A 17,875-nucleotide genomic window follows, 5' to 3' on the forward strand; every position below is an offset into this window, starting at 1 on the left:
TTGGCAGGAATGGTTTTGGTTGGAATTTGGCAAATTTTGAAAGGTAGCAATGTCTAACTGAAGCTTGCCTAAGAGTGACCTCCAGAGTAGCCTCTCGACTCTACTTAACTCTCCCAGCCACTGATAACCTATTTGTTAACACTTTTCCCCTTTTTGGTCAGGATGGCATTGTTGATCCCACAGTGCCAGGGCCAGGCTCATCCCTGGGAGTCATCTCCCATGCTGCCAGGGAGACGTTCACCCCTGGATATCATGTCCCACATGGGGGGAGGGCAGTGGTTTCACTCACAGAGTTGGGCTTAGAGAGAGTAAGGCCATCTGAACAACAACAGAGGTCCTCCAGAAGTAATTCTTAGGCTTACCAATAGGTAGGCTAAGTTTCTCTGTGAAGCTTCACAAGAGCCTCAAGACCAAGGGCTTGGTCTATTGATTTGGGTGTCCCTAATGTTTGGTACAGTATGGAATCCCCTTTTAAAGAGTCCCGCGTGAGCCTTGTCCTTCTCTCCCTCAAGGAACAAGCACATCATGATCGACCTGGGCACCGGAAATAACAACAAGATCAACTGGGCCATGGAGGACAAGCAGGAGATGATCGACATCATTGAGACGGTTTACCGGGGTGCTCGCAAAGGCCGTGGCCTGGTCGTGTCGCCCAAGGACTACTCAACAAAGTACAGATATTGATGTGTCCCCGCCACATGCCAAGAGTTCCACTGCTCTGTGCTGTGTAGGTCGTGGAAACATTTTTACACTAATGCTTGGAAAAGTAATGAAGCTCAAGTTGCTGGAGTACCTTTTTGGGTAAGGATTGCATAGCATTAGGCTTTCAGTTGCGTACTCATTGTATTTTTATATGAGCAAATATCTGTAAATGTCTATCTGAAACAAATAAAATACACGATGATGTGAACAGTTATAATTGTTTCTTAACAAACCTGATGTGTGGATTACTGGTCTTGGTAGTCAAAATTAGAGTGGAGAAATGCACATTGGAGTGAAATTGAGGTGCTCGTGAAGTCTGTAGAAACCATGGCCATTCGATTCCTATAGGTGAAAAATTTCCTTGTGCTCTTGAGTTTTTCTTGCTATAATCCCTCTTACTAGAGAAGTGTGTGGCGATGAGATCTTTGACCTTATCTCCGGACTCACTGGCACTGTGTCTGAGTCGGAGCAGGCAGGTGGGCACACACCCAGGAACACTCTCCTCTCGTAGCTTGACACTTACTCCCGTGTGTTCTCATCTGGACAAGGGGGCGGTGTCCTTGTAGATCAGCAGCTAGTACATGGAAGGCATGTAAAGCAGTGCCTTATGTGGGCCCAGGGGTAGAAAGCATGTGCTGCTGCTGTTAGCCTTATTTATTGTCACTGCTGAACGCAGTGTGACTCCACGCTCTCCTGCCCACATGATCTGAGGCCCGCCATGCACAGTGCAGCCCATCCGGCCACCTCCATCCTCCCTCCCACAGCCCTCCCCAGTGCGGTTGAGCTGTGGGTGCTGTGCTCCTCCTCCCCCCCCCCTCCCCCCGCCATGGTAGAGTTTGGTCACTCTGCTGGCCTGTGGCAGAGCTTGGGGCTGGGGGTGGTGCTGGGCTCAGCATATCCCCTTCTTCCTCTGTTTCCTCTTGACTTATGTCAGTGGCTTCCAGCAACTGAAAGATTGCCATGACATGCCTTGTATGACTATATCTTCTTGAACAAATTTCTTACTTGACATTTGTGGGTAATCAAAGCAGAAAACATCCCTGAGAAGTGCTGAAGTGGCAGTGAAGTAGCCCAAAAGAAAGCTTTGCATGGATTCCAGAGAGCATTTGAGTCCCTCAGAATGCATGCTCCCAGGAAACTGAAGAGGAAAAGCCCAGGAATGGCGAGAAACCTCTGAGCCAGGTCCTCACAGCCTCTGCCCAGGATGTGTCATCTGGGAAGCAGAGTCCATGAGAACAGCCAGCTGCATAGCACCCCTGGAGCTGTTCTCAAGGACTAGTCCTTTCCAGAGCATGAACATGGTTTTCGGGTTGGAATGAGAGCAGAAGGCATCCTGGCATCTGCCTGTGTCCTGTGTGCCCTCTGTACTGAGGGCTATGGTTCCTGCGTAGGAATGCGTTTTGATGGGTATTGATACTGCTGTGATGTTTGGACCAGTTTGGGCTTACCTGACATTCATCCAGTAGAATGAAGTTGTACATCCACAAGGATTACAGAAAAGAAAGTGTTTGGATGGATTACTTGAAGACCTGCAAATTGCAAAATGCTTCCAAGAAATTATTCAAAGGCAGAAGTTCTAATGGGCTGGGGCCTAAAGAACTTCAGGTTGGGATGAAGCTGGAGGCCGCTGCCAGGAAGAACCCTTTTTGGAAGTGTGTAGCCATAGACTAGATATTCTCCAAGGCTGCTTTCCAGTGCATTTTGACAGCTGGGGCGACAGGGTTCCTGGGAGGATGCCAGCAGGACCTAAGTGTGGCTTCCAGATGGATGCAAGCAGACATGCCCCCCGGATGGGGTGACGCCACAGGGTACCTACTGGGGTACAGGGGATCAGAAGCCCGCCCAGACAGGCTGCTTGTCCTGCTGCATGTGTCGAGGAACAGGCCTTACCTGCAGTCTGTGCTGGGCAGGGCACCACAGAACTCCCGGGGCCTGGGTTTGGGTGTGGATTTGAAAAGGAAGGTGACCCGTCACAAACTGCCTGAGAGGAACATATATAGAGAAATTTGGAATCAGACTTCACATTTAAAGTAGAAAAATGTCGGTAGCTTGAATTTTAGTGGGAAATATGAAAAGGTAAGAGCTAACCCAAACCTGTGTGACAAGTGGAGTGTTTGAAAATCAAATAAAGAGAAGATATTGGATAATTGGTGTGAACAGTCTGGGCTGTGAAAAGAATACCAAGTGCATTAGGAAACAGCAGGTAAGGTGAAACTCTCTTGCTTCTGACCCCAGCAGACTTTGCCAGGTGATGGAGAGCAGACTTGTCGAGCACCGAGGTTTATAATTCTCTCCTGAGGTTCGGAAACTGCCAGGACCTTGCTGAGGAAGATGTCTCAGGTACAGACGTCAGGAGATGGCGCAACAAGACCTGTGTTCTTTCAGCGATAAGATGGGTGCACATCAGTTTGATTTTAATGTCCTCAGGGTCATGTCCATACTTAATCTGGACCTCATGGTATATCTTCGTGCATTGAGAGTGCTTGAATGGCTGGCGAGGTACCGTGTCCATGGTCACAGACATCTTCGCCTCTGGTAGGGTCTTTCAGCTTTGTGGGGTTGCAGCCACAGGCCAATGAAGCCCATGCATGCGCCTTCAGTCTTTTTCCCTCCATGAAAGATACCATTTCCCGCTTGCAAGCATAAAACTCTCAGGTGGGGAAGTATTAGAAACACTGTATTGCTTATCTTTTCACCAGGACATCTGAGCCTGGCTCTGATTTGGCATGAAATGGTTTAACCCTACAATGGAATGTTTTGGTTATAAAGAGAAATGAATTATTGATTGATGCTACAATGTGGATGGGCCTTGAAGACACTGCCGAGGGAAGATACGAGACACCAAGCGGCCTGATGCTGTATGAGATCGTCTATATGAAATGCCCAGAATGGCCACTATATAAAGACAAAGAAGGTCAGTGGTTGTCTAGGGCTGGGAGGGCACTGGTAGAGAGGGTGAGAGCGAAAGGAGATGGGATTTCTTCTTGAGATGAAAATGCTTTAAATTGATTATGGTGATGGTTGCAAAACTCTGTGACTATACCAAAAGACACTTTAAATATAATTGTAGGGTATGTGAATTATATCTCTTACTCATTATCTGTTACAAAAAGCAAAATATATATATACTCCAATGACATTTTTTAATTTGTCTTGTATTGCAAATTTATTATATATGTAAATTGTACTAGGTTTATTCACATTTGATTCTAATAATCTTTTCAGCAGAACTTTATGACTACTACAAAGGTAAATTTATAGTGAGTTGGCCTCTTCATTTGAAGTTTCTCTATTATGCATTTATTATCTACCACACCTTGAGCTAATTGATATACAGATCATTATCTCAAATCCTTACAGTCACTGCCAGGTAGATATTTCGCAGAGAAATTAGATATATTAACTTGCCCAAAGTTGCAACTAGTAGTAGAAAATACGAAATTGAGACCTAGGTCTGCATGGCTTGTGTGTTCTACGTGCTGCTGTAATCAAGCTGATGTCAACCAGGGGAAATAAAGCTGACACCCCTGGTTCTCTGCTTTCCATGTTGGGTTTTACGCAAAGTCCAACAATTAGTCATGGCAGCTGACATGAGACAGTGAGCCTAACAGGGCACAAAATGTAGTAAAGTAGTTGAGGGCCCCAGATAAAATGGCATCTCTGCATAGGAGAAACAGAGGCATACTTACGGCAGTGTTATTTGAAAATACTAGTGACACAGAAGATGGATTATTCCGAGGACTCCTACATAGTAGCGAATGAACTAGAGCTGCACAGTCAACATAGATAAATCTTAGAACTACTGCACAGAAAAAGAAGGTGCAAAAAGATATATACAGTATGATACCATTTGTATAAAGTTTTAAAACATTCAAAACGAAGGTCTGAAATATTACTACATTTCTGCAATCTTGTGTCAGCAGTTGGATATTCTGGTGGCATGTAGGCATTCTGTGGAGTAGGCCCTTTTTCTGGCTGTACCAAAACATAAAAAAGAGATTAATAGCTCTGACTTGGCATCTATGTCTACTCCAAACCGTCATTCTCTTGCACTGGCTGTTTCCAAAAAACACACCCAGAGTTTGGTTTTGCAGGTTGCTCAGTTAAAATGCAGGTTGAATTCTTAGTCTCACCAGGTTTTCTTATTTGAAAGTAAGGGTGTGGATTAGGAAAGACCGAGATCTTGAAAATTGGAATAGGAGATGGGAATATGTGGGTGGATTTGCTTTTTATATGCCATTTTAAATAGTTTTTCCTACATCATATTAATTCATGGTTTTTAGAATGCACCTGATCTCAGCATTCCTTGTGTGACACTATTCCATTAGTCTTCAAAGGCAATGAAAAGAATAGAGTAACCCTGGGGGACTTGTGTTGTACTGGGCAGCCTAAGGCTGGACTGCAGGGTAGCAGCAGACAAGGCTTCCTGCGCTTGCTGCTTCTGGCCCAGGATCCCTCTTTCTAGCCTGCAGTTTTCTTTTCAGTAAAGTGGCCACTGCTCCCAGACCTCTCCATGAAGAAGCATCATCATCTAAAAGAGTGCAAGGTATTTTAAAACTCTTGAAATCATTCATTAATTCAAAAACTATGAGTAGCTCCCAGGTTCCAGGGGCTATGGCCAGCTTGATGGTAAACAAAAATAAAGGTTTTTATTTTTATGGCACAGGAGAAGCAGCCTGGCAACAGCAAAACCAAGAAGTGAAGTGCCATGAGACCCTCTGAGAAGTAGGCTTGACCTTGACAGGCTCAGGGATTTTCCTTGAGGAAATTATTTTCACCCTGAGATGAGGTGGGAAAAGCTCCAGGGGGGCATGCAGGGGAAGTGCACTCCAGAGACCCTCTTAACAGAGGCCCCGTGGTGGGCAGGAGCTGGCACTGCAGAAGGGGGCACATCCTGCATGGCAGCGGGCAGCTTTGAAGGAGCTGGGAATAGGGTCAGATTTTAGTTTTGAAAAGGTCATTCTGACAGTGCCGTAGAAGATGATTTGGCGGGGCTAAAAGGAAATTTGGGGAGGCTGGTGAAAAATCTGTTGTGATAGATGCTCAGCCATGAGGTTATGGTTGAAATAGATGTGTTATCTGTTTACATGTCACCCAGTTTACATGTTAAATGAGTGTACTCTGATAAAGGAAGTTGATCTTCATTTAAAATTAGAAAATTTATCTTGCAGACTCAACCCTTTTTGTTATTAATCTTCATATTTTCATATTTCGTACTTTGTGATAAAATGCAGATAGGAATACAGTATTTGATATTGAGTAATAACTCCATTTTCCTTAAGGATTCTATGAAAAAACTGTATTTTACTTAAATTTTCTATTAATCTACATTATTGATAATACATCTTGATTTAGTTTGTTAAAGCTGCCAGAATGCAATATACCAGAAATGGAATGGCTCTTAAAAAGGGAACTTAATAAGTTACAAGTTTACAGTTCTGAAGCCATAAAAATGTCCAAACTAAGGCATCCAGGAAAAGATACCTTGACTCAAGAAAGGCTGATGGGTCCAGAACCCCTCTGTCAGCTGAGAAGGTGGGTGGCTAGCATCTGCTGGTCCTTTGGCTTCTGGTTTTAAATAGCTTTCTGGGGCTGTTTTCTTTCTACATCTCCAGATGTCTGGGTCTTGTGTTGACTCTGTCAGCTCTGTTGCTTTTGAGGTTCCTCCAAAATGTCTCCCCTTTTAAAGACTCCAGTAAACCAATCAAGAAGCACCTTAAATGGGCAGAGTCTCATCTAATTAGAAGTCAAACCCACAACTGGGCACATCACATCTCCATGGAGATAATTTAATCAAAAGCTTCAACCCTACAGTATTAAGTCAGGATTAAAGGACATGGCTTTTCTGGGGCACACAACACTTTCAAACCAGCACACATCTTTAAGAGAATGAAATCTAGGGTAAAATGAGAGTATCCAAGCATGTGTAAACTTGTCTGTCACTTGTGCTCTCTTCCTTATGGAAACATTCGGATACTTTTTACATATATGCAATAGGGTACTAGAAAATAGCAATAATTTATTTTAAAAAATTTAGTAAGTTATTGAAACAGGTACTGGAATTATAGTGCCAGGTATTATTACCTTTCTGTAGGGGTGGGTGTTTGTGATTTGAGTAATCGAGATATTAAATGTTGACTTACAGAAGGATAGCAGCTTGTAACTTTGTTTAGAAAGAAGTTAGTATATTTTTGACTGCAAATAAAGTTCTTAGTTTAGTTAATAACTAATAGAAACTTTTTCTATTACTCATTTTCACCTCTTAAAAATACTGGATTGAAAACCTGTGCTCTCTCTTATGATGAGGCTTAAAGCTGTTTGGTTCACTTCATTCAGATAGCCATCTCAGTGTCCCCTAAAATTAAAATTGCAGCCAGTGTTCTTTGAGACTTATAAAGTAAAAAAAGTGCTTTGGTTCAGAGAGAGGTGAACTGAATAATTATTTTAAAGGATGTTTATATAACCTGCAAAATAAGCATAAGCTTGACCTTTGCTTGTTCTTGGCAGTTACTTCTACAGGGGTAGAATTTGGGGAGTGACCTCAGAAGAACTCTCTTGGGAAGTAAAGTCATTAAACTCGAAGGATAACCTGGCTTCCTCTAAGAAGCAAAGACTGAGAGTTTCTGGTCACCTGCTTTTTGTTGTTTGGTTACTTTGCTGGGTACTTTTTTTCCCCCTTCTGTTTTAGTTTAGAGAATAATTGTTATCAAACCTATTTGAACTGGGCATATTAAAATGAGTTTTCCCCTTATGTATGTGACTGGAAATTTTGAGTTGGAATGCAGTGACTTAAAAGCAACTTAAAAAAAAAAAGCAACTTAAATCAGAAAACTGCTTATGATCTTTATTTTTAAAACTCTATATGGCTATATGGAATTTAATTCAGGAAAAATGTTGCTTATACTTTTCTTCCATGACTTAGAAATATTAGATATCCACTGAAAGATGTTCTGCAGTTGTTTTATAGCCATTGCTGCTAAGTGGTGAGTAAAGAAATGTCACCATCTGAATTATATTCTTACTGCATTGCCTTTTTTCTTTTAATATTTTATTTTAACAAAATCAGTTTTAAAATCAAATACTGAAAATCAGAATTGATGGTACATAGATTTTCACTCAAAAATCATTTTATTTGATCACATTTTCAAGTGAACTGGTCAAATAACTTCTTCAAGTCTGTAAAAAAATTTGAGAGAGGCAAAGGTTGATTTATATACCATTTAATGTACAATTAAATACACTAAATCCAAAGTTTTCAATAAAAATTCCTTATTTCCTATAATTAGTAAGAAAGTTTTATATAGGAAAATTTTATTTTACAGCAAAATATAATGTAAAATGATTTTCATTTTAGTTAGATGGAGTCAGTGAGGATTCAGAACTCAGAAGTGGGTGACAGATGTGCTGCTCTTAACTCATGAGCCTGGGAAGCATACTTTTTCAACAGTACTCTGCATTTTAATTACATGTGGACAAGGTATTGCAGGCAGTGTGGTTCAACAGGGGGATGGGGTGCTTTCATCCCCGAGGTCGAGGCATCAGCTCCCTAAGAACCTCTGGTCTAGTGCAACCAATAAGCACTGACTTACTTAAACAGATTCAATCTCAGTAGCTTTTAAATATTTTTTTAGATATCTGACCTCTCATACGGCTTTAAAAAATGGCTGTGCGTGCATCAGAAGAGTGAGGTTTGACACCTCCTTAACCATTTAACATTTAATTCTATGCTCCATATTTAGTGGAATTTTGACCGAATTTAAAGCAGCAAGCCAGAGCTCTGGATGGTGAAGGGAGAGGTGCCTCCTTAGTTAATAAAGGTCAGATAATCACCCCCCCTTGGACTGATGAGCAGTGTCTCCTGCCCTTGCCACCCAACACCCAGCTGGCCTGGGAGGAATTTGAGGAGCTGGGGTGGGGGTGAGTGCTGAGGCCATGGGGCGGGCAGTTCCTGCCCTGTGGACACAATTCTAGAGGGCGTGTCCCCTCCCTTCCCTACCCCTGTCCAGTGACTGCAGCTCTGCGCAGGACGAGGGCTCTAGTTAGTCCACCAGAAAACGCTGTAGGGAGTCAGGCACCACCGACAGGTGGACTGTCTCTGATGGGCAGTGTGCAGGTAGACAGTGCTGCCAGATCGCAGGGGTCCACAAACAGACATTTTAGTGTTCATTGAAACATGTTTATATATTCAGAATATATGGCAGCAAATTATGCCGAAATGTTTTAATAAGGCTGTATATTTCCATATGGAATATTATGCATACATTCCATATTTAACATATATGCAAATATACAACATAAACACAGACTGAGACCTGAAACTAAGCACTTACTTTGTTTTCAAGACTAAGTATGAAATGTCACCAGACAAGGAATGTTTCTTGTATGGAGACTGGCTGTGGGTCCCTGGGAGCCACTCATGGAATGTGTTAAGGGCTTAGTGTACTCATGATCTGTCATTTCAAATGGGAGCTGCTACTTATAATTCCAAATCTCCAAACAGTTGTGATGGGGGAAGGGTGGCAAAAAGTACTTCAGTGAGACCTGATTTTTTAATAATAGTGTTTTTCATTTTAAACAAAAAAAAATTAAGAAAGGTGTACTTTTTAAGGAATTGACAAAGCATACCTTAGTTGATCTATTTAGAAATAGCAATTGTGAATCTCTTTCATTATTCCTGAAAGTTTTTAATGTAGTACAGAGGCAGTCCTTCTACAGCAAATAAATATGGGATCATTTTTCAAGATGATAGCAATAAAAAGTTATGCAAAAGATAAACAGATTTAGTTTTAAGATCTTACCATTTGCTCTATAGTAGAATTTTCAATCCCAGCCTGCACCATTAAGTCACTGACGTTCTTCTCTAACTCATCAATACGGTTTCCCATTTCTTCCAGTACACTGTTAAAGAGAATTGCTCACATGGGGTCAGGACACAGGGCCTTGCCAAAAAAGCCCAAGACACGTTTTCAGTCTGCCCTGCTCATTGCGGCACCAAGGAAAAAGCTCAGTGGCCAATGAGACAGCCTAAACAAACTGCAGCTTTTAAAATGAGGGAGTCTAAGTAGGTCATGTACTGGTACCTTATCATCAGTGCAAATTAATTGCACCCATTGAGATGGAATTTTTTTAAGTGTGTATTTAACCTTTAAATTTGCAAGCTCAGTTTTGAAAAGTTGGCTTGCCTTTCTTGGTGCACTGTTGGTGCTTTAATTGGACATGAAGTCAGGGGTATGATAGGACAAGCATGTTTTGATAACATCGTAGCCAAATTCTGAGTGTGTAAATGTAATGGAAATTAATTAAAAAAAAATTTTTTTTGTTTAGTTTTGCATGGTCAGGCACCGGGAATTGAACCCGGGTGTCCGGCATGGCAGGCGAGAACTCTGCCTGCTGAGCCACCATAGCCTGCCTAATTAATTATTTTTAAAACCAACTTTCCTACAGCCTAATTTTTTTTTTTTTTTTTGCATGGGCAGGCACCCAGAATCAAACCTGGGTCTCTGGCATGGCAGGTGAGAATTCTGCCAGTGAGCCATTGTCGTACCACTCCAACCTAATTTTATTACATTTCAGATTATCTTTTTCCTTGTGGGAACCCATGTGTAAAATAAAAAGTTGCAAGAAAATGGGTTCCAAATACAAATACTTGACAGTTTTTAAGGAATGTATTTAATTGTATAAAGGGAACTCAATTTGGACAAGTCTTAGGGCAAATGCTACCCTTATATGGATTTGCTCAAACTGGAAACATTCTATCCTAATTTTGTTTGATTTCATGTTTCTAAGACAAAAGAAGTTAAGCAAAGGTGAGTAGAAGGACACTGGGCTGGGAGCCTTTAGCATTGCCGGCTAGTGTATAAATGTCCCACAGATTATCCAGATTTGGGGCTTGATGGAAAACCCCCTTACGTAGGCAACTTCCTACTTGCCATACAAATGTCCTGTATTGTCTGTTAAGCAGGAATTAAAGTCTTCTACTACAGAGGACTTCTAGTTAATACCTCAGGATCCCACATAAGAATGCAGATGTAAGTACTGTGAAATCCTAACTAAACAATTTTCAATGAAAAACACAACAAAACATATCCCATGCTAACTGACAATCCCAAAGCATTACAGTATTTACCACAAGATAGAAAAGGATATTTTTGACGTTTAATGTTGCAGTCAGAGCTTGAAAATGTTCTTGAAGTTCTTGAAATAGATTTTCTGCCTGAAACAATTAACCATAAGGCAAATGAATATAATATTTACTGTTATTTTAAGACATTTTAAAAATCATGGTGGAGACCCAGGCACGTATGGTCAACTGAATTTTGACAAACTTGCCACCAAATAGTGCTAGGGCAATGCCGTAGCCGTGTGCATTAAAATATAAAGCTATACCCTTACCTCACACCATGCACAACAATTAATTGGAAACGACCATGCACCTAAATGTGAGTTAAAGCTATAGACCATCTAGAAGATGCAAGGAGATCCTCACATCCTCGGGTGACACAAAGAATTCCTTCATGGAGATCAGACACCATCTGCGGTGGGTCCAAGGCAGCTGGAACTGCAAAGGGATTTGCTCAGCTCCTGGAGGGTGTCGCTGCTGTTGCTCACCAGTTTGTGTCTATATTATTGCTTTACAGTTTACAGGTCCAAGTCAGCGTTCTTCGTGGGGGTCACGCAGCGTCACGCGGTAGGGGTGACGCTACCTTTAGTAAGTACCAGGTGCCCCGCCTCTACTAGTGGGTGGCACTCCAAAGTCAGGCTGTTCGCCTTTGTAAGGAAAGTGCAGCTTAAAGCATGTACATCTAACAAATTAGTTTTAGAAAGACAGATCGGTAGCCCTTTGAACTCCACGTTACTTCCCGACAGCTGCTTGCCCTGTATTCTAGGGACCTAGCACGGCGGGGCGTGGAAGCAGAAGGGCCCGACCCCTGGTATGGGGTCCGTCCCGTCGGGGCGAAGGCAGGCGCCGAATCACCCGGAGGCCTGGGCCCGACAGTGGGGAGTGGGCACCCGAAAGCGTGGCATCCGCGGCCTGCAGCGTCGCCGCCCCAACCAGATCCGAGCGGGAGGTACGCGGGGCGCGAGCAAGCGCGGGGGGGGGGGCGCGAGGGGGCCCCACTCACGGCGTCCCGGAGAGCGGCCTCATCGGCGCTGCGCGCCTCCTCCATCTTGGCTCTGGGCGTCCCGTCCGCGCCCCGCCGCCCTCGAGGGGTGCCGCGAGGCGCCGAGGCTGCGGCGGGTTTCCGAGAGGGCTCCGGGACGCCGTGGGAGGAGCGGCACGGGCGCGGCGGGGCGGAGCGGGAAGGCTCAGCAGGCGAGCGGGTCGGACCAGCTCGCGTGGCCCCCGCCCCCGGGCCGTCTCCAGGACGGCGCTGCGGGGCCGCTCGGGCGCCTCTGCTCTCCAGGCGGCCTCTGCGCTCTGCCTGTCAGGGTCACGCCGGGTCATCAGGGAACCTCTGGGCGCGCAGTGGGTGTGTGGACGCGTGAACCGTGCCACACGTGCCAAGAGGGGCCCCGCAGGGCGGCGTGGCAGTTTCTCCGAAGGTTGGGAACGCAGGGCGCGGCAGTCCCGTGCGGGGACCCACGAGAGAGAAATGGAAACTTCAGCTCCGGCGGAAACTCCCGCAGGAAAGTTACGCAGCATCACTCCTAACGCCCAAGGCGGGACACACCAACACAGAGTTGGAGTCAGCGAGGCTGTTACCATGGCAAAGGATGCCACCCATGTACGCTCTAAACAGCTTTTACTATTCGCATTTTACTTCCTGCTGAGACTTGAATTTTCATTTTTAAAAATGGATGTGTAAAGTTACATCTTTTAAAATAATTCCATGGGCGGGGGTGCTAACTTGTGCCTGGCAGCTGGCTCCCGGTTTGCGCACTCTGGTCAGGCCAGCGGACACCTGCCGCGGAGGACCCTGGGCAGCAGCCAGGAGGGCCGAATGCCACGGACGGGCTCTGAGGCCACTTGGGCCCCAGCCAGCGGCGAGGCTGTGCCACCTGGGCAGGGCGCTGAGCTGCCCCTGCCTCCTGGCCCCCAGACCCCGAGGCAATGACCGTGGTCTCAGGCCACTACGTGTGCGGTGGCTTGTTAAACTGCAACATGTCCCTAGTGCCTGCAACTTCCTCTCAGGAAGCCCGCCCGAGGGCAAGTGAGGATCGGGCCTTCCCATGGGCAGGTCCACTCGCCCCTCGTCTCTTCTCCACGGTTTCCCTTCCAGTGTGCACCGGGGGATCCCATCTCCCCACAAGCACTGGCTTCAAGGGGCGCTCCCTGCAGGGGTGGATGGCAAGCAGGACGGTCCTGCTGCCCACTGAGCCCAGCGTCAGTGTGTGTCCTGGCAGGGAAGCCAGGCGTGGGGCAGGACGGGGTCGGGAGCCGGGCCAGACGTGAGGATCTGTCCCGGGCAGAAGCGAGGTTTACCTTCTGCAGTCCTTCTCTGTGCACTGATTGAGGTCTGTGCACACTGGCACTGAAGACACAAGCTCTGTGCCTGCCAATCTCAGCATGGCCCCTGCCCGTGATTCCCACAATCCTGTCCTGGGCCATGCCTGCTGACCCGTCTCTGTTGGGTGGGATTCCAGGGAAGCCTGGCTCCTGAGTCATCTGATATCTTGTCCCCAGCAGCCTCTGCCTTACTCCCTCCCGGAACACACCAGCCGCATGGGCACCTCCACAGTTCAGTCCTGGCCAGACGCATGGCCACAACCTGTAGTTATCTGCTTTGTGTTGTTTTCACATATCTTCAGCTCAGTATCTCCCGATACCTCTCTCCCCCTGCCTACTTCCCTCTCTACTTTGTAAATACCCTCAAAAATCGAGATCCTGAACGCGTCCAGTTTCCAGCAGTCTCCTCCTTGCTCCTCCCCAGCCACCCTGTGTCCTCCCACCACTACTGTGAATTCTGGCTTCAGCTCTGCGGTTTCTTGAACTTCACATAACCAAAGATAAGAGCTCCCTCTTTGCTGCCTTCTTCAGGGCTCCTCTCTCATTGTTACGTCTGCGGAGCTTTCCGAAGGGTTCACTTTGCTCCATGTGTAGTTTTTTTTCTTGTGTTCTAATCAGTATTTGAACGTGTCATATTCTTATGTTGCTGGGTTCTTGGGCTGTTTCTAGTTCCAGACTGTTGTGAATAAAGCAATTTGGACTGATCAGTACATGTCATGGTCAGGTTCATGTGTCACCTTGGCCAAGTGGTGGCACCTGTTTGTCTGGTTGGGCAAGCGCTGGCCTGTGTGTTGTGATGAGGACGCGTCATAGAATCAAATCATGATCATGTCAGCTGCATCCACAGCTGATTCCATTTGTAATCAGCCAAGGGGCATGCCTTCTGCAATGAGTGATGCTCAGTCTAATCACTGGATGCCTTTTAAGGAGGATTCAGAAGAGACAGGCCCTCTTCCTGCTTCGGCCCGCGAGCCTCTCCTGTGGAGTTCGTTCAGACCCTCCATCGGAACTGTCGGCTTCACAGCCTGTCCTATGGATTTTGGACTCTGCATTCCCATGGTTACATGAGACACTTTTATAAATTTTATATTTGTGAGCATTTCCTGTTGATTCTGTTTCTCTAGAGAACCCTAACGAATACAGTACATATTTTGGTGCACACAAGCATGCATTTCTCTAGGAGCGAATGGAACTGCAGGATCAGAAGGTAAGTGCGTGCTTAGCTTTAGTAGAGTTCAAACTTTAGCCACAGTTTTTCAGTGTGCTTGGACCAATTTTCACCCCTACCAGCAAGAAAAGGAAGTCCCACTTGCTCCACAGCCTCAGCAGCTCTTAGGATTGGCATTCTTTATCATTTTAACCACAGTTGTGGTGGGTGGTCAGCGTGGTATGCTGGCAAACATGGAACAACTGGCCCCCGACTGGCAGCATTGCCCATCTCCATCCACACCATAGCCGATTTCATGCGAGCCAGGCCTGGGGAGAAGATGGCATGAGGTTTTCATGACTGCGATAGGACAGATACAAATAACTAAGAGGAATAGTTAAATGTACTGAAATAACTAGGGGCTGCTGCGTTTGGAATATTTATCAGCTTTGTTTTGAATATAATGTATTTATTGTGAATTTATATAATTTATTTTTTAATAATGGCTGCCTTGAGTCACTGACTTGCACAATTTCTGAAAATCTGCATCACCTCTTGCGAACAGGCTGAGGACCACCCCCCCAGCTCATCCTCAGGGGCTAGGGGGGTAACCCCGGGGCTTTAATTTGCTAGGATCACTGGCGTCAGAGGATTCTCTGGGAAGTTCCCCCTTCAAATTCTGTCACCGATGTTTCATTTTCCTCGCCTGTGTCTTCCGTTTGAGAGGCCGTTCCTGGGGGCGGGGAGAGCTGACATCTTTCTCTTCGGCCTTAGTGATGTTTCCATTCTTCTCAGAGGCCATGTGGGTAGATGAGGAGTCTGGGGACAGGCAGGGGCCACATGTCCGAGGACTGGCCTTCCAGGGGTGATAGTCACAGTGGCTCTTGGGCATTAGCACTTCTGGGAAGCAGGGCTCTGACCTCCCAGGTCCCTTCTGGGCTTCGCAGGTCATCCACCCAGGTGAGATGGCCCAGACCCTCCCCGGGGCAGGTGGCATGGCGCCGGAGTGAACAGCGAGGCGGGGAGGGGCTTGCACTGACCTTGGGGATGAGCCTGTTGGCAGTGAATTTAGTGCCCTGGGTGGAAAGAGCAAGGCCGGGCTTACTGGGCCGGGGCTGCTGCAACAGGCACCACAGATTGACTTAACTGGAATTGAACTGTCTCGTGGTTCTGGAGCCATCTGGACTGAGGGTGTCGGGGCCGCGCTGTTCCCCGGCACCCCGCCTCGCTCTTTCCGCGCCCGCACCCCCTCCCAAGGGCACCGGGGTGCGACCCTAACCCACGCTGGCTTCATCTCAACCAGTCACATCTTCAAAGATTTATTTACCAGTAAATTCACATCCTCAGGACCCAGGTGAGAGTGTGAATGTTGGGGACACAGTTCAGTCCCTAACAGGAGGATGGGAGGGGAGTTTCTTTTTTCTTTTTCCTTTACTTTGGGTGCATTTAAAGAGCAAGAGGAGAGGAAGTGGTCAGGGACAAGCTGGAGGTGGCATACGATGTGCCCAGAGAAAGCCGGCTGCACAAGTGCAGGACAAGTCAGGACAAGACACTCCTCCTCAGAGGCTGTCACCTCCGGGTTGCCCGCCCACCCCAAGGCCCTCTGTGGGCTCCCTGGCCTGACCGACCAGAAGAAGGGTGGCTCAGCTTCTGGCCTGTGCACATGGCCACCAGCCAATCCCACACGCGGAGCTGGCTTGTGAGCCTCCTTGTGCTGTGACAAACCTCTGCACGTTTGCTGGTTTCACCCAACACATCTTGGGCCTTCTGCAGCGCTGGATGCCAGCTTGCTGGGCCGTGGCTGCACCATACCAGGGTGCAGGGTCAGCGTCCGCAGTGCCCTCTGCTGCGTGCCCGCGCTGGCCCTCTGCCCCCCGCATATAAGCACTGGGCACACTGAGCACCCACCCCGGGCCCAGGCGGGACGTCTCCCAGCTCGAGGCCCAGCCATGTCCACCAGGCTTCATCCGCCTAAGGTCACGCAGCAGGTTCCCGGGTGAGGACCTGAGGCCCTGGGCCGCTTTCAACCCCTGGCTCGGGCATTTGAGATTGGCGGGAAGCGAGGCCACAGCCCGCATGGGATCTGAGATAACTCCCCCCCCCCCGCTTGGCTGAGGGATGGTTCTAGACCAGGGCAAGTCTCTGATTCTCATCAGCTGATCTCAGGCCGTAGCTCACCATCTGCAAGACCTTCTCAGGGTGAGATCCGGCCTGAGAATCCAAGGTTGCCTCCACTTAGCTGAGCTGCTGGAGGCACGCCCTGCACAGTGTGATCAAGGCTTGTCTCCTTGCACTTCCAGAGCAGCAGGAGGCCATAGGTTGTGCCTCCCAAGCTCTCACATACTCCAGAGAAAACATAGGTGTGCAGTGGTGACCCCAGGTGGGGCAGCCTTGAGGACTCACTCCACCCCCGGAGGGAGGATGGAACATTCTGGAGGCTTCAGGTTCTGGGGCTTTTGGCTAAGTAGAATGCCCACTTCCTCCCCAGCCCTGCCCCAGGCTGCTCCTCCAGCATCTGCATTTTATCTTCCCGTACATGCCACTGCCATGTGCTAAGCTCCGTTTCCCTTAGACACGCAGGCTGACTGGGATGCCCAGAGCCAGCCTTACAGCGTTCAGGTAGGATGTTCAGTGCATGTCTCAGGTAGTTTGCCGCTGCTTTTAGGACTTCCCACAACACCAAGCAAGGAGGAACCACTGGAGGGGTCCTGTTATACATGGGGGCAGGGGGGAGGCGCCCCTCCTGCCCAGGCAGCTGGCTGGGGTCAGGTGTGCGCTGGAGCCTTGGGTTCTGCAGACGTCTTACCCCGGGGAGCGAGGAAACCCCCCAACGTGCGCGTCCGGGCCCAGGGCCCATCCACAGCACACCCCTGGGCACCTTCCCGCCCTGCCTACTCACTGCCCGCGTGGTTTTGGGGAAAGTGTCCTGGGCTTGGCGGCTATATCCCAGCTCCAGATCCTGAGCAGCGAACGCCAATCCTCCTGGCGGAACTGCTGGCGAGGGTGCGGGGCGGAGACCTGCAGGGGCCCGCGGAGCGCGCGCCACGCTCCGTCACCGCGCGGCCAAGGCCTCTGCAGGGCCGCCCGGTCCCCGCCGCTGCCCCGCGCCTTCCGCCGTCAGTGCCGGGCCCGGGCAGTCTCGGCCTGGACAGAGCCCGGCGCCGGCGCCGCAGAAGGATCGGCCCTGGAACCTCCGCGGCCCCGCTCCCCACCTGGGGGGACAGGCCCCCAGGGCCGCACCCGGAAGCCCCCGGCCCCCTTACCGGAGGGGGGGACGTCCCCGCGCCGTCCCCGGCCCCCTGGACACTGTCCTCCGTTCTCGGTGGCCGTGTCTACGCGCCCCGCGCCGCCCTGTTGAGGACGGGTCTCCGGGACCCTGGCCCAGGAAGAGCCCCCGACCAGACCGGTGTTGGTGGCCCGGGAGAGTGGGAGGCCGGCAGTGGGGTCCCGCTCAGCGGGTGCCGCGTCCTGACAGCCCTCCGGCGCCCCCCGCCCGGCGCCGCCCGGACCTCGGCGGCCCCGGAACCACGCTCTCTAGGACCCTGCGGCAAGGCCCCGGTGGGCGGGCCCAGCCATTG

The 17,875-nt window shown here is 48.3% G+C and overlaps 2 protein-coding genes across 9 annotated transcripts in view; one reads left to right on the forward strand and one right to left on the reverse strand.

The window, feature by feature from the left end:
* Window positions 1–7,929, forward strand: part of TXNL4A (thioredoxin like 4A) — a 22,568-nt gene extending 14,639 nt beyond the window's left edge. For 4 of the 7 annotated variants that reach the window (XM_077135168.1, XM_077135169.1, XM_077135170.1 and 1 more), the window contains one exon: window positions 513–910. In XM_077135168.1, coding sequence (XP_076991283.1) covers window positions 513–684 — 172 coding nt within the window. In that variant the 3' untranslated portion in view covers window positions 685–910. Of the gene's footprint in view, window positions 1–512; window positions 911–2,937; window positions 3,043–3,129; window positions 3,238–3,401; window positions 3,617–5,186; window positions 5,249–5,368; window positions 6,238–7,209 lie in introns of those variants that run through there. The other 3 variants (XR_013164988.1, XR_013164989.1, XR_013164990.1) reach the window with 3 other exon arrangements.
* Window positions 7,521–17,856, reverse strand: HSBP1L1 (heat shock factor binding protein 1 like 1). 2 transcript variants are annotated; one of them, XR_013164991.1, is made up of 4 exons: window positions 17,561–17,856; window positions 10,829–10,915; window positions 9,501–9,600; window positions 7,521–7,878 (listed from the first exon to the last, which is right to left on the reverse strand). XR_013164991.1 is itself a non-coding variant. In XM_077135172.1 (3 exons), exons 1-3 carry the CDS (start codon window positions 11,868–11,870, stop codon window positions 9,489–9,491), a joined length of 219 nt encoding a protein of 72 aa, XP_076991287.1. In that variant the 5' UTR covers window positions 11,871–11,962. The 2 variants fall into 2 exon arrangements, 1 of the variants encoding a protein (XP_076991287.1); XM_077135172.1 differs by lacking the exons at window positions 7,521–7,878; window positions 17,561–17,856 and adding an exon at window positions 11,826–11,962 and having other exon boundaries at window positions 9,489–9,595; window positions 10,849–10,915.
* Window positions 17,857–17,875: the final 19 nt, after the last annotated feature.

The sequence above is a fragment of the Tamandua tetradactyla genome, chromosome 18, assembly GCF_023851605.1.
Source record: "Tamandua tetradactyla isolate mTamTet1 chromosome 18, mTamTet1.pri, whole genome shotgun sequence".
NCBI lineage: Eukaryota > Metazoa > Chordata > Mammalia > Pilosa > Myrmecophagidae > Tamandua > Tamandua tetradactyla.

What these genes read in the sequence shown, in the direction of transcription:
- HSBP1L1 (XM_077135172.1), bottom strand. Translation starts at nt 11,870, where the DNA reads ATGGAGGAGGCGCGCAGCGCCGATGAGGCCGCTCTCCGGGACGCC. An exon ending in AGGCCGCTCTCCGGGACGCC is followed by an intron (nt 10,916 to 11,825) that starts GTGAGTGGGGCC and finishes TAATTGTTTCAG; the next exon opens with GCAGAAAATCTATTTCAAGA. An exon ending in TGCAACATTAAACGTCAAAA is followed by an intron (nt 9,596 to 10,848) that starts ATATCCTTTTCT and finishes TTAACAGTGTAC; the next exon opens with TGGAAGAAATGGGAAACCGT.